This window comes from Protomyctophum bolini, assembly GCF_963924005.1.
Source record: "Protomyctophum bolini genome assembly, chromosome: 13".
NCBI classification, from domain to species: domain Eukaryota; kingdom Metazoa; phylum Chordata; class Actinopteri; order Myctophiformes; family Myctophidae; genus Protomyctophum; species Protomyctophum bolini.
In genome coordinates, this window is record NC_137874.1 from 12,350,768 (window position 1) to 12,364,019 (window position 13,252).

At 45.1% G+C, this 13,252-nt stretch overlaps 1 protein-coding gene across 1 annotated transcript in view; it reads right to left on the bottom strand.

Moving 5' to 3' along the window:
• tecta (tectorin alpha) overlaps nt 1-2,964 on the bottom strand; it is a gene marked incomplete at its 5' end in the record, with an annotated part of 19,886 nt that extends 16,922 nt beyond the window's left edge. Inside the window, 8 exons of the mRNA XM_080779951.1 lie at nt 1-83; nt 225-795; nt 1,029-1,441; nt 1,658-1,823; nt 1,953-2,090; nt 2,219-2,506; nt 2,612-2,751; nt 2,901-2,964. The exon at nt 1-83 is cut by the window's left edge and continues 525 nt beyond it. Coding sequence (XP_080636077.1) covers nt 1-83; nt 225-795; nt 1,029-1,441; nt 1,658-1,823; nt 1,953-2,090; nt 2,219-2,506; nt 2,612-2,751; nt 2,901-2,964 — 1,863 coding nt within the window. The remainder of the gene's footprint in view (nt 84-224; nt 796-1,028; nt 1,442-1,657; nt 1,824-1,952; nt 2,091-2,218; nt 2,507-2,611; nt 2,752-2,900) is intronic.
• Nucleotides 2,965-13,252: the final 10,288 nt, after the last annotated feature.

The window sequence follows — 13,252 nt, forward strand, 5'->3', positions numbered from 1 at the left end:
CAGTTGAGAGGTGAGGTCTGAGCAGGAGGCGGGGCAGGCACTCGTGCACACCTCATAGCGGCTGAACTCTTGGCACGGCAGGGCTGAGCCAATGAGAGAAATGGAAATTACATGATAACAATTAGCCAAAGTAGTTAACAGCAGCATTCAAACTGAATCCAACAAAAAGAGAAATAAATAGTATTATTATTATATATAAATCAATAATCGCATTGATAACCCACCACAGAAGGTGCGAGTTCTCCAGGGCCGTATGGTGACGCCCAGGGCCTGGCAGGCCAGTGCGTAGGCCTGGATGGCCTGGCAGAGTGTGGTGATGTTGTCCCTGTGGCTACACATGTCATATACACAGCTGTAGACGAAGGCCGTGGGGTCCACCACCGCTCTGCAGTCCCTGAAAGGCCCGTCGGTTTTGTTTATGAGGCCACAGTAGTCAGGACGAAAGTAAAAGGCCTCCAGGGCAGGCTCACAAACGCTGCAGTTTTGGGCGCAGCCGTCGTTGCACTTCCAGTCCTCGTCCTCCACACGCCAGCTCCCCCCTAGCTCCACCACGCTCTCCGCCAGCGACCCGTCAGGCAGTACAGGGTCGTCGGCAGGGTCGTCGTTATAGTTACCACAGAGACCACAGGTGTTGTTGAAGTATGAACTGGGTAAGGAGATGGATGCATAGTGTTGTCCATCGTAAGTCACCAACAGCCCAAAGTCGGTTTCCAATGCTATGGCCACCCCAGACTGGTAAACCTTGATGGCACCGAGCTGGAGCTGGACTGGCAAGGTTTTAATCAGACCATCCACCTAGCAAGAGAAACAAAGTGGGACGTTCAGGAAGGCAGTGTTTAGCATGCATGCACATTTAAGAGGATAATGAGGGAGAAATGTTTGAAAGCTGATATGAACTGAAAACGTCCTTCCAAGTCATACGGTTCTGTTGTGAAAATGACGTGAAATGCTAAAGAAGGTTTTCTCTCCTTGGTTTACTTTCAAGCGTTTCCCCCTCATCACCAGGACTACAGACCACAGCCTCTGACCTGGACGGTACCCAGGCTGCCCTTGGGCAGCGTGATAGTGTGACTGTACACTTCCACCGTGACGTCTCGGAGCCAGGACACGGAGGCGACCCCGCGGTTTTCGTTCTTGGCCTCCACGCTGAAGAAGGGCAACCCCGGCACCTCCCAGCAGGGCCTCGCCAGCAGGTAGGAGCAGGTGCCCTGGAAGTGGTAGAGGAAGCCGTCGAAGGTGTGGTAGTGAGGGTCGCCGAAGACCACGCAGGTGCTGGTGCGTGTCGGCTGACAGTAGAAGGCCCCCTCCTGCTGTTCACACGTCTCCAGCTGCCCGCACGGCGCCTCCTGGCAGAGCACCTCGTTGTTCATGTCCAGACAGCGGCATCGCTGGGTACACTGGTCGGACAGCCAGAAGATCTCCCCACGTCTGTAATAACGCCCTGAGAAAGGAAGCCATGGAAGGACAAGGCTTTATATCTACACCAGTGATTCTCAAAAGCCACCCACCCCACCCTGCGCGCGCACACACACACACACACACACACACACACACACGCACACACACTCGCACACGCACACGCACGCACACACACGCACACGCACACGCACACGCACACACACACACACACACACACACACACACACACACAATGTACCATTGTAACTGCAGCCATTGGCGGGGTCGATCAGATCAGTATCTATGCGGAACAGCCAACGTCCAGGGAGATTCACGTTTGTTGTCTGTTCAATGTTCACCATATCATTGGACCGCGATCCGGGCAAATTGAAGAAGTGTCCGACATCTCCTCCATTGAAACCCGACTGAAAGGTTGTGAGGGTAACATTATGTTGAAAAGGTTGTTTGCAATTTCCACGTTTAAGTAGAAGACAAATGAAAAGCAATGTGATTTACGCTACGAGGGACGTGACCTTGGGGTGTCGTTAGAATACCTGCGCAGTCGTCCCTCCCAGGCCGGTTAAGGGATCTCCTCCACTGGCAGTCCCTGTGCTCCATGTGATTTCTCCATAGTTGAACATGGAGAAGAACGCCACACCATCTGTGATGAGGACTGACTGGAACGTATTTACCTTTTGACATGAGAATAAAGACAGCTTCAGCAAAGTCACGGCATTCTGTTATGTTCAGTATAATAACATAACAATGAGTGTAAAACTTTACCCAAGTGGACTCGTAAGGGTCTACATCTGTACTTTACCGGAGTTGTCTGGCTGCCTCCGTAGAAAGTGACCTGGTGCCATGTTGCAATAAAAATCCATGTGGCTGTGAAGTTGGGCATGTTCCTGAAGTATCTGCGGAGATCGTGCGTAGCTCGCTCTAGAATGTCTGGTTCAGTGCTCTCACGGTAGTACACGTCTCCCCGGATGCCATTGTGCACATCTGCCCATAGTGGCGAAATGAATGACCTGCTGTCACTCAGAGGGAAGGCCTCCGGTGTGAACTGGCTCACCTGCACATTGAAGGAGATGACGCCATTGTTGTTGACCTGTGAACGGAAAGAGGGAGAGATGTGCTTTTACCTTTTACTACCTCAGGTAGAGAGGTCAAAAAGGTAATTATGGATAATGTGATGGGTTGAATCAAGTCTTACAAAGATAGAGCGGTAGGGGTTGTTGAAGTAGATGAACGGAATTTGGATGAGGATTTCAGGAGAACTCCCATCATCCATCTTGGGGGTTTCGAAATCTCTGGCAGCAGGTCCATAGGGGTACAGGATATCCTCAGGGCTAGCTAAATGAGGAGAAGGTAGCAGTTTTGAAGATAGAGCCAATAGTAGCATCCACTGGGCATAAAATGATAAGGAACTGGCTTGTGAAAGAACATGGTTGAAATTCATTGCCAGTGATATATGGGACATTTACAAATTGACTTACTTGTACCTGCTGTCTGGGTGAAGATGCTGAGGAGGTGCAACAGTATAAGTGGACTGCCTGGCCTGACCATCCTGAAAACAAGGGAGAGGAGAAAAGGAGTTCATGATATGAGCGGGAGTGACCCAAGCTTTTGGGCTAGCCATGATGTCACTTCCTCACATTCCGAGTCACACTGCCACGATCAGAGCAGCTAAAGTTCCATTCACAACCCTATCGACTTTATTCGTATTGCGTACATGCCGACATAAGTGAGTCATCGAGCGGCTTCTCGTACGTGCGAGTGTGCTGGACCAAAGTACAGAGGAGGGTGAGCCATCAAGCCAACGTCACGTAACTTCTTTAAGATCAGGCTCCCAGGTCTCCCCTGAGAAGCGCTGAAAAGGCCCTATTATGCATGCCAGAACAATGTGTCAGGATCACATTCGCCTTACGATCCCATGTGAGTGGACACAGTGGTCTAGGGGCCTCTCTGTGCCACGGTTCCCGGCAGCCTACCCAGCTGACCCACACGACTCCAGCGTCTCTGTGTCTGAGGACGGGAGCTGCTTAGGACCTAATTACCACTTCTATTTGGGAGCCATCCATGCCTTGTTGGCTAAAGGAAGAGGAGCATAAACACAAGGGCACTAATGGCTTTAAGTGAGTAGGTTTGAATTGCAGAGGTCTTTGCCGTGGCCCTTTGGGCCGATCTGTGCCTAGCCTGGCAGACATCCCTTTGCCAAACCGTCGCATAAATGCCAAGTTGGCGGTCACTATAATAACGTTCGGAATTTGGCCATGTTCAATCGAACAGAACGAAAATCAGCGGTGACAGAAAAGTGGGGCATGAATCAAGTGTGTTGAACGTTCCAGTTTAACACACTTGACGTGTCACATGTCAACGTAACCTTTTACAGTTAAGCGCCTGTGACAGTTGAGTGATTTGGTGTAATTACAGTGCTCAGGGTCAACCTTTTTAGTGCTTTGAAAAGTTTCCTTCTAAAACTCTGGCCTGAAGCACTTGAGACTCACTCATCATGGGATGCTGTTGAAGTTCCAATAGACTTGTTTACAAAATATGAATCATAAATTATTGTATAGGTTTACTAATTGCAAAATGCACATGAATATGCTTTTAAATTAACAATTCTATAAAATTCCGATACAAATAGCCTAAAGAAAGAGTGTGATAAGGATCCAGTCAGATCAGAGGCTTGATGTGTAACATTATAGCACTGTTGATACAAGGCAAATTGGAATCTCCTCTCTCAAATGTCCATGTCTTCTGTGCGGCGTGTGAATAGCATTCAGTGTGATGGTAAATTGTGCTCAGGTGTGCCAGGGTTAGTGGACGCTGGTGAAAGAGGAGCGGGGTATTGTCATCGCGCTGTCATCCTACTATAGCAACAGAGAGATTGCCACAATTGTTATCTTGACTTCTACACAGCCCCCGGTCCCTTATCCCCGTCCACACCCACCCCCACATCTTATGTGACAGACATGTACTCTATGCATTGTCAACATGACAATTTAGATAATGGGGGACTTCATGTAAAACCTGAACAAGCACCCTGAACACTTGTTTCCCTCTGGGGTCACACTCTGGGACATATATGGGACATACAAGACGGCAGTGGCCTCAGCCCAAAGATAATCCATTCACTGCCACATCCACTGTCAATTCAACAATGTAAATACCAACCACACTTGACTTGGGACATGGGGACTTGGGAAATAAATCTTAATATCCCAAACACATCTATTCAGCATATATGTTTAGATACCATTAGCAAACTGTAATCTCTTTCGCCTTATAGATTACTGTAATACATCACTGAAAATCTATCTGATTATAGTACTAATCAGTGTTCTAGTTAGTACAGTGACAAAATTACACATGCAGCAAAGACAAACTGAAAGTATCTGCACCCACAGATTCACCAGTAAAATGTATATTGTCACATTTTGACAATACAAATTGTCCTTGATTACGCTCAAGAACATCTCCCCTGTTCATGCATTGATTCACCTATTAAAGAATGACAATAATACTAGTGGGAAAAATATATATTCTATGTCGGCAGTGACAGTTCCCTACAAGTGCCAAAAGCAGATTGAGTTGATGGAGAGATGCTGCACTCACCTGCCTTCAGAAGATGGACATCTAGCACCTCACCACTCTCACCAGGCTGCCTCCACAGAGCTGTGTTCCATCCAGAACCATCCACGGGCGGTGGGGGCAGAGAGAAAGCAGAGGGTGGGTGGGTGGGTGGATGGATGGGGGCGGCGGCAGTCACTGAACTGATGGGAGGAGAAGGGGGTGGGGGACTGGTTGTCCAGACGGAGGACGACGGAGAACTTCTCGTCCCAAATCCTTGGAGTGATCAACAGAGATAACAGCGGTCCACAGGGCAGCCAAAGCCTGGCAGGGCAGGCGCGTGACCGCTTATGAAAAAGGAAGGGGACCGAAGTGGTTCCGTTTACAAAAAGAGTGAAAATAAAGACAAGCGAGAGGGTGAAACGCCTCGGCTGAAGCTCTGGAGCCTTAAGAAGCAGGTGCAAACTTTACCAGGGATAGTGTTCAAGTTAATCTGAGATCAGTGTTTGGAGAAGGGGAAGTACTGTAGGTAGAGGAGTATAAGGGATGGGAGGGGAGGGAGATTTTGAGAGTACGACTGACTGTGTGAGGGGGGGGGGGGGGGGGGAGAGGGTGGGAGTGGAAACAGAGGAATGTAAGAAGAATATGTAAGAAGCAGAAGGAGCAAGAGAAAGATCCTGGAAGCTGAGGGAGAGAAAACACCAAAGTCATGGATGATATCATAATAAGAACTGTTTTCATTTCAGAAGTACAATGTTGTGGACAAAGGACATTTCAGAATACAAATGTCAAACATTTGGATTAGGCCGTTTGATCGTGCTGTGATAAGAGTCTTTCCCGGTACACTACAGCCATAAACACTCACCGAGGCACCTGACCAACCTAAAGTAGTACAGTCTCACTCTGGGGCATTTATGGACAAAAAAACAGTGACACACATACACACTAAAACCACCTGCTTTTCAAGTGCAGAGGTAGGTAGGGTTACGGAATTAACATGAGTCACTTAGGTCACAACTGAACACTCACTCTTTTTTTTAATTAGGAACAGCCTCATTTACAAGGACATAGAAGAAACTTCATTTCCATAGATTGTGGTGTGATACCCAGGGCAAATCTCAGGCGATTCCAGGCTGATAAGGAAGGGAAGGAGATGGGAGTCAGTTGGGTCTTTGTTCCAGGGGGACAGTGGACGTAACTGGAGAGGAGGGGAAGGGCACGACGTGTAAAAGGCTACTGGACGGAGGGCAGACCCCGGGCTCCCATTAACAAGTGCAGGGGCTCTCTGTGGAGAGTTCTTTTATACCACCCATGTCTTGTTGTGTAAATGCACACATACCTTTAACCAACTTGTGAAAGAGAGCAAAACACAAAGGAGGTGGACCCGGGAAAAAAATAGTCACATACAGTAGGACGTACAGTCCCTTCCTGGCCAAGGGTCGTCCTGCATAACAGATGGTGTGTTTCGGGGGAATACTGCATATAGGATAAAGAAGTGGGAAAGATGGAGATGAGGCGCATTACTGCGTTTCCTCAGTTGAACCCCTCCTCCCTCATCGACACTCTCCGACAAATGGGTGATGAGAACACGATAGGGAAGTTAACAGTCCATCTCTCTTCTCTTCCCTTCTCTCTCTCTCTCTCTCTCTCTCGTCCATTGGGCTCACTCACTTGGAATGAGGAGAGTAATTTGAGAAAGTACGTTTTTCCAACTTTAAACTGTCTCACTTTTCCATGCCTTAAAAATGGCTGAAACCACACAGTATGCATTATGCACTATGACTTCTTACAGCAGGGGTGTTTTTTACTTAAAAATGACCAGCTCGCCCAAAAACATATTATCCCATTGCTAAAAATAGCGGCACTGGCGTTATATTATTATTATTATTATATGTACTTTACATTGATTCTAAAGAGAAAATAAACAATAATAATAATAATAATAATAAATATAGAAATAAAGAAAATGTCTGACACAGACTGATGTTTTCACAATATACTGGAACGCCAGCATTACATCAACAGCTTCTGTGTGGGAACAGGGGTTAAGGCTATCCAGCCTCGTAGGTTCTGGAGAATCCATCAAGCCTGACCTTGACAAAGAAGAATCTGGACTGGTTTCCAGGTGAGCTCAGTTCGGCAGTCACCTAATCCCCGGAGCGGCCACTCTTAATTCAACCCCTCAAACCTTCCCCTCTATGCCCAGCAGTTGGCCTTGCCCTGCCCTCCTCTCCTCCTTTTCTTGCTCACATTGTGAAAATCTCCTTCAGGTAACCCAAACCACATTAGACCCCGAATGACTTCCTTCACCCCAGCACACAAAAGAACCCGTTCAGGCTTCCCTGCCCCCGGTCCCACTTCATAATGCAATGGGGCAGATCAGTATATCTGCTACTCAGACAGGGTCGTGCGCGGATGCAGGGAGGTGTTGGCGAATGACACTAGTCACCCACCGCATCACTCCACCCTCTAGCATGTTCATCTCCTAACCTCACACTAAACTTCGTGTGAAGTGGTCATCTTCAATCAGTGGTAGCCAGGTCGCCAGCTCGAACCCGGGCTGAGGGCTCTCAGAGTCAGTGTCGGAAGTGTCCTTGAGCAAGACTCCGAACCCCTAATTGCTCCTGATGTACTGGTTGGTGCCTTGCATGGTTTCCGCCGCCATCGGTGTATGAATGTGTGTGTGAATGGGTGAATGTAATGCACAAGCTCTGTATTAAATGCACCATTTACCATTTAGCAGTTTACATCAAAGATGCTGCAATGGCCATTTGTGGCATACACTGGACCCAGGTGGAGGTTGTCCTGACTGACTGTAGTAAATTACTCTTCAGAATAAGGCACCAGAAATGCCAATAGCGTGTATAGACAAGTCTATCGCATGCAATTGTTCTGCATCAACTGGTTAGTTGGAGCAGCAGTGGTTTGTGGAGTTCAGGAATGTGTCCACTTGAAGCCACTTTGCTGGCTCCCCGACAGCATTACTCAACGGGTATAGTCTCTCGAGACACTGTTGACTCCGAAAAGAGGGCGCTGTTTTGTCTCTCGTTTTCCTTTTGCCATGATTACTCTACTTACATTTCTACTATGTTTTTGTGTATTCCTATTTTGCTTCACATTTAACAGACTGGAATTTGTGTTTGTTAAAAATAAAATAAAATAAAAGGTTTGGTCCCATTTCAGAATCAGAACAACAGAGCACTTTGGAAACGTCTTTTGTCTCAAGTCCTGCACATCTCTAGATGGGTATCTGTCCCCTATTTTGTGTAAGAACAACGTCGAATTCATGAAACATGTGAAAAGCCTTGATTTGGAGGTTTGTACAGTACTGGTGTAACATGATGAATAATGTGCATACAGTAGATCAACACCAGATTTAAAGGCATGCAGAATGAACAAGGGGAAAACCTAATTAGACCCTGTACTCACACACTCACATACTTTTTCTAGTTTAGGATAAAATAGGCTTGTATGACACAGGCTTATGTGTCAACATATATTTGAACTAGAAAAAGTGCCCCTCGGGGCACAGGTCTCCATCAGCCGGCCAGGTCAGATTATGGCCTCCTGGTCGCGTAGGTAGGAAAGTCTGTGAAAGATTTCACACAATTGCATGCTGCGTTCATGATTTGAGGCTTTTTGTTTCAAAAGGGCCAATCCTGCAAACTTTGAAAGCCAATGTTTGCCAATTAGGATGGAATATGAAATATCGGGAGTGTGTGTGCAAAATTTGGCATCGACCTGGTTTTAACGGTGCCGGAGATTAGCTGTTCACAGACACACGGACACACAGACACACGGACACACGGACAGACGGAGTGCAAAACATATACTCTCTCCCCATGCCTTCGGCCTGGTGGAGACAAAAATGTAAAATGTCATGGACATTTAAATGTTCACGAATAATTTTAACACAGCACTGAAATTAACAGCATCCAACAGGTATCTAAAAACTCTACACGTCAGACCATTAGTACAGTCCTTTAAGCAATCCCAATCCTAAACGCAATTTGTCTCATTTTAGGTAAACACGTTTTATGTTGCCTAACTCATTACAGCTCCGATACTTCTGTTCCTCTAATGAACCCAGGGATTCAAGCCAACACGGACTGTTACAAGTTTAAAGATAAAAGAGGTTTTATGATGATTCGACAATTCATTTACTGCCAAATCTGTGCTGGGCTGTCCTTTCCCCCCTACTGTTCGGTTCCAATTTAAAAAGGGACACATTTCCACAGCAAATCAACCTAGTTTGGGGATGTTTGGACAACATTTTTCACCATACTCATGCCCCAATGAACTGATGGCAGAACTGATTGGGTGATTTGAAAATAATTGTACACACATGGTTCAACAGTTATTTTGACAATAATTTTTTTAATGATTTACTTTGAATTATTTGCAACTATAGTGACCCTTAGTGGTCAATTTGAATGAAACTTTCAGGGTATTTTCACACCCTGCAAGTTTTTTTGATGATAGGCCGTTTTTACAGTATTTCACTGTTACACCGGACACACACACACACACACACACACACACACACACACACACACACACACACACACACACACACACACACACACACACACACACACACACACACACACACACACACACACACACACACACAATTTAGGCATTTAGCAGACGCTCTTAATGCAGAGCGATTTACATTAAGCAAGAACAAAAAGGCATGGGAATACATCACATATATAATATGCATTTATCATGAAACATGCGTAAGCTAAGAACTATGTTGTCCACACTGATCACATCCATATAGGGTTTCTCCCCAGTGTGAATTCTCTGGTGTCTTTTAAGGTGGGATATTTGAGATAAGTGTTGTCCACACTAATGACATCCATAGGGTTTCTCCCCAGTGTGAATTCTCTGGTGTGTTTTAAGGCTGAATATTTGAGAGAAGTGTTGTCCACATCCATAGGGTGTTTCTCTTGTGTGAATTCTCCGGTGTGTTTTAAGGTGTGCAATTTGAGAGAAATGCTGACCACAGTGTTCACATCCGTAAGGTTTACAATTTACAATTTAGGCATTTAGCAGACGCTCTTAATCCAGAGCGACTTACATTAAGCAAGAACAAAAAGGCATGGGAATACATCACATATATAATATGCATTTATCATGAAACATGCGTAAGCTAAGAACTATGTTGTCCACACTGATCACATCCATATAGGGTTTCTCCCCAGTGTGAATTCTCTGGTGTCTTTTAAGGTGGGATATTTGAGAGAAGTGTTGTCCACACTGATGACATCCATAGGGTTTCTCCCCAGTGTGAATTCTCTGGTGTGTTTTAAGGCTGAATATTTGAGAGAAGTGTTGTCCACATCCATAGGGTGTTTCTCTTGTGTGAATTCTCCGGTGTGTTTTAAGGTGTGCAATTTGAGAGAAATGCTGACCACAGTGTTCACATCCGTATGGTTTACAATTTACAATTTAGGCATTTAGCAGACGCTCTTAATCCAGAGCGACTTACATTAAGCAAGAACAAAAAGGCATGGGAATACATCACATATATAAAATGCATGTATCATGAAACATGCGTAAGCTAAGAACGTAACTAGAACATAGCTATATAATGACACTATACATATAAACTATACATATATACTATACTATGCTATACATATGAAGTGCTATGACTATACATACATACAATGCAATTATTGTGCTGTCTACATGACATGCTATAAGTCTGTTTTAAATGCTATCTAAGTCTAAAAAGTGCTATCTAAGGGGGTATAGGGTAAGTGCTATGGGCCATGAAACGGTGGAAGATTGGGAGTGATGCTGCAGTTCTGATTGCAACGGGAAGTTCATTCCACAGTTTTGGGGCCAGAAGGGAGAAGAGTTTGGGACGTGTGGAGCGTTGTCCCAGCGTTTTTAGTGAGGGTATTCACTGGTACTCACTGGTTTCTCTCCAGTGTGAATTCTCTGGTGTGTTTTAAGGTGTGCAATGTGCGAGAAATGTTGACCACATGTGTTCACATCCATATGGTTGTGGGTCTCATTCTATGAGATGATATAGCATCTGCATCGAGTTGAACCACTATTTTATACTTTGGCTTTTAGGATAATTTGCCGGTCTACAAGCACAAGCTCATCTGCTTACACCCGTGTGAAGTGAGGGGCACTCTTATCATCGTACATCATCATGACGTAACATGTCGATTTGCTCAGACACATATGATGTAAATTCTCCTTTCATTGTCAATGGCATTTAATGTTTGCGTTAGCACAAAAAGCTATTCTGCTCAGAGACATATGACATAAATTCTCCTTTCATTGTCAATGGTAAATGTGACACGAGTTAGGACAAAAAGCTGTACTGTATATAGCGCAGCAGCGCCCCTCAAAAATCACACCTGTGGAAAGTGAGGGGCGCTTATCATCGTACATCGATTCATGCCGTAAAATAGACACTATGCCTATTTGCTCAGACACTATGATGTAAAATGCTCCATTCATTATCAATGGGACAGTTGTTTAAGTCAGACTAAGTTTGTGGACGGTAACTAAAAGCTGGATGTATACTGTAGGAGTGGATATCGCCCCTCAAAAAATCACAGCTGTGTGAAGTGAGGGGCGCTCTTCGTCATAATACATCATCTCATTCTGGACAATCACAATTTGCGTCCTCACTGATTATCCTCAACTAGACCGGTGCCTGGCTGTAGAGCAGCAGTCGGTAGTGATGGAAGTTGGAGATCCATGCCTCATCTCATTACAGTCATACACACGCGTACAGACAGAGACATGGTGCATTTATAGATAGATATAGATACTGTACATACTTTGCTCAGCCAATCAAATCATCCCTATGGGGTGATCAGCCAATCAAATCATCGCTATTATTGCATAGCGCCCCTCAAAAATAACTCTATTACAAAATGTTGTGGTCCCTGGCACAAAATATTTTCAGATGGGATTCCACGGCCAAATATTAATTTAGAGGTCTGTGACATGAAAATGTTTGAGAACCACTGATGAAAAGCATGCTGTGTTGTGCCCCATAGTCACTATACATCAGTGACAGTGGAAAAAGTGCCAAAATAGCTGAACTCAACACTTTTTTTACGTTTTCACCTATGACTGAAACTTCTTTATAATCATTTGTTCAGCCCAAAATATTGTGTTTGTTGTCATGATTTGTTACAAAAAAAGTGTAACCTGCCCTTATTTTTCTTCTTTCTAATTATTTGGCCATTACGATCCCAGTTGGCTTTGTTCGAGGCTTACAGAAGTTTAAATAAATACTTTTTGAAATGAATGGATTATTGAATGAATTATTTCCTGAGTCTGTCGTCAAATGAAAAAGCTGAAACACACTGTTCCATGCTGTAACTACATAACAGTCTACTCTATTTCAACTTTTCAACTGGCGTGGAGCCAAGCACACTGCACCTAAACGGGAAGGGTTTTAAACCCCCCCCCCCCCTCCCCCCAACCTCAAGGCAGGAAAGTGAGTCTTGACACCATAGATATCTATGAAATCTGTTCAAGTCAGCCAGTCAGGTGTCGCCATGCAGGCTGCATCTGAACTTGCGTCACCTTGACCCAAGTCCATGCTATCCTATTTAAGACACGAAGAGCACCTCTGTAGTCTAGCTTGAACAGAACCCCTAATGGCTGATGCATGGGCTCCACAGAACACCTTAAACCTTGAGAAGGGGGTCTGCAGCTGATAGTGTATGTGTGTCTGTGGGTGGGGAGATATAGATACCCTGCTCAGGATTAGTAGCCATGCTGCTGGGAATTGGAGAAGGAGAGCATAGAGGAAGGCCCCTTGGAAACACAACACCACCTGACACATATGGAATGGAGTCTTCGCAACTTGGTAAAACAAAAACGCACATGTATGCCAAAGAGGGAATAGATCTGCAGAATGTAGTCTTCTCTACAGCCAAGCACTCAGCCAATGAAACAGAGCTGTGAAGTCTATCCATGCGTACAGACTGCCCAGCAACTCGAAGCCTCTCTTGTGGCTCAGTCCATACCTCAGGGCCAATGGTCACTTCCGTCTGGCCTATTGCGAGTGCCGCATTTCAGGAAGACAATGTATAGAACTTTTAATTGTATCTAATGCCAATATAGTTTTGGATTCATGTTTTCATTACGCAATAGATCAGGAACCCCATTTTGTTATGAATTAGGTCACAAATCCCCCTATTTGATACAATGTATATATCTAGCACCCCAATCTACACTATAACATCTTCAGTATTCATTTAACTCTGTAAAAGATTGAACCAATGGTGTG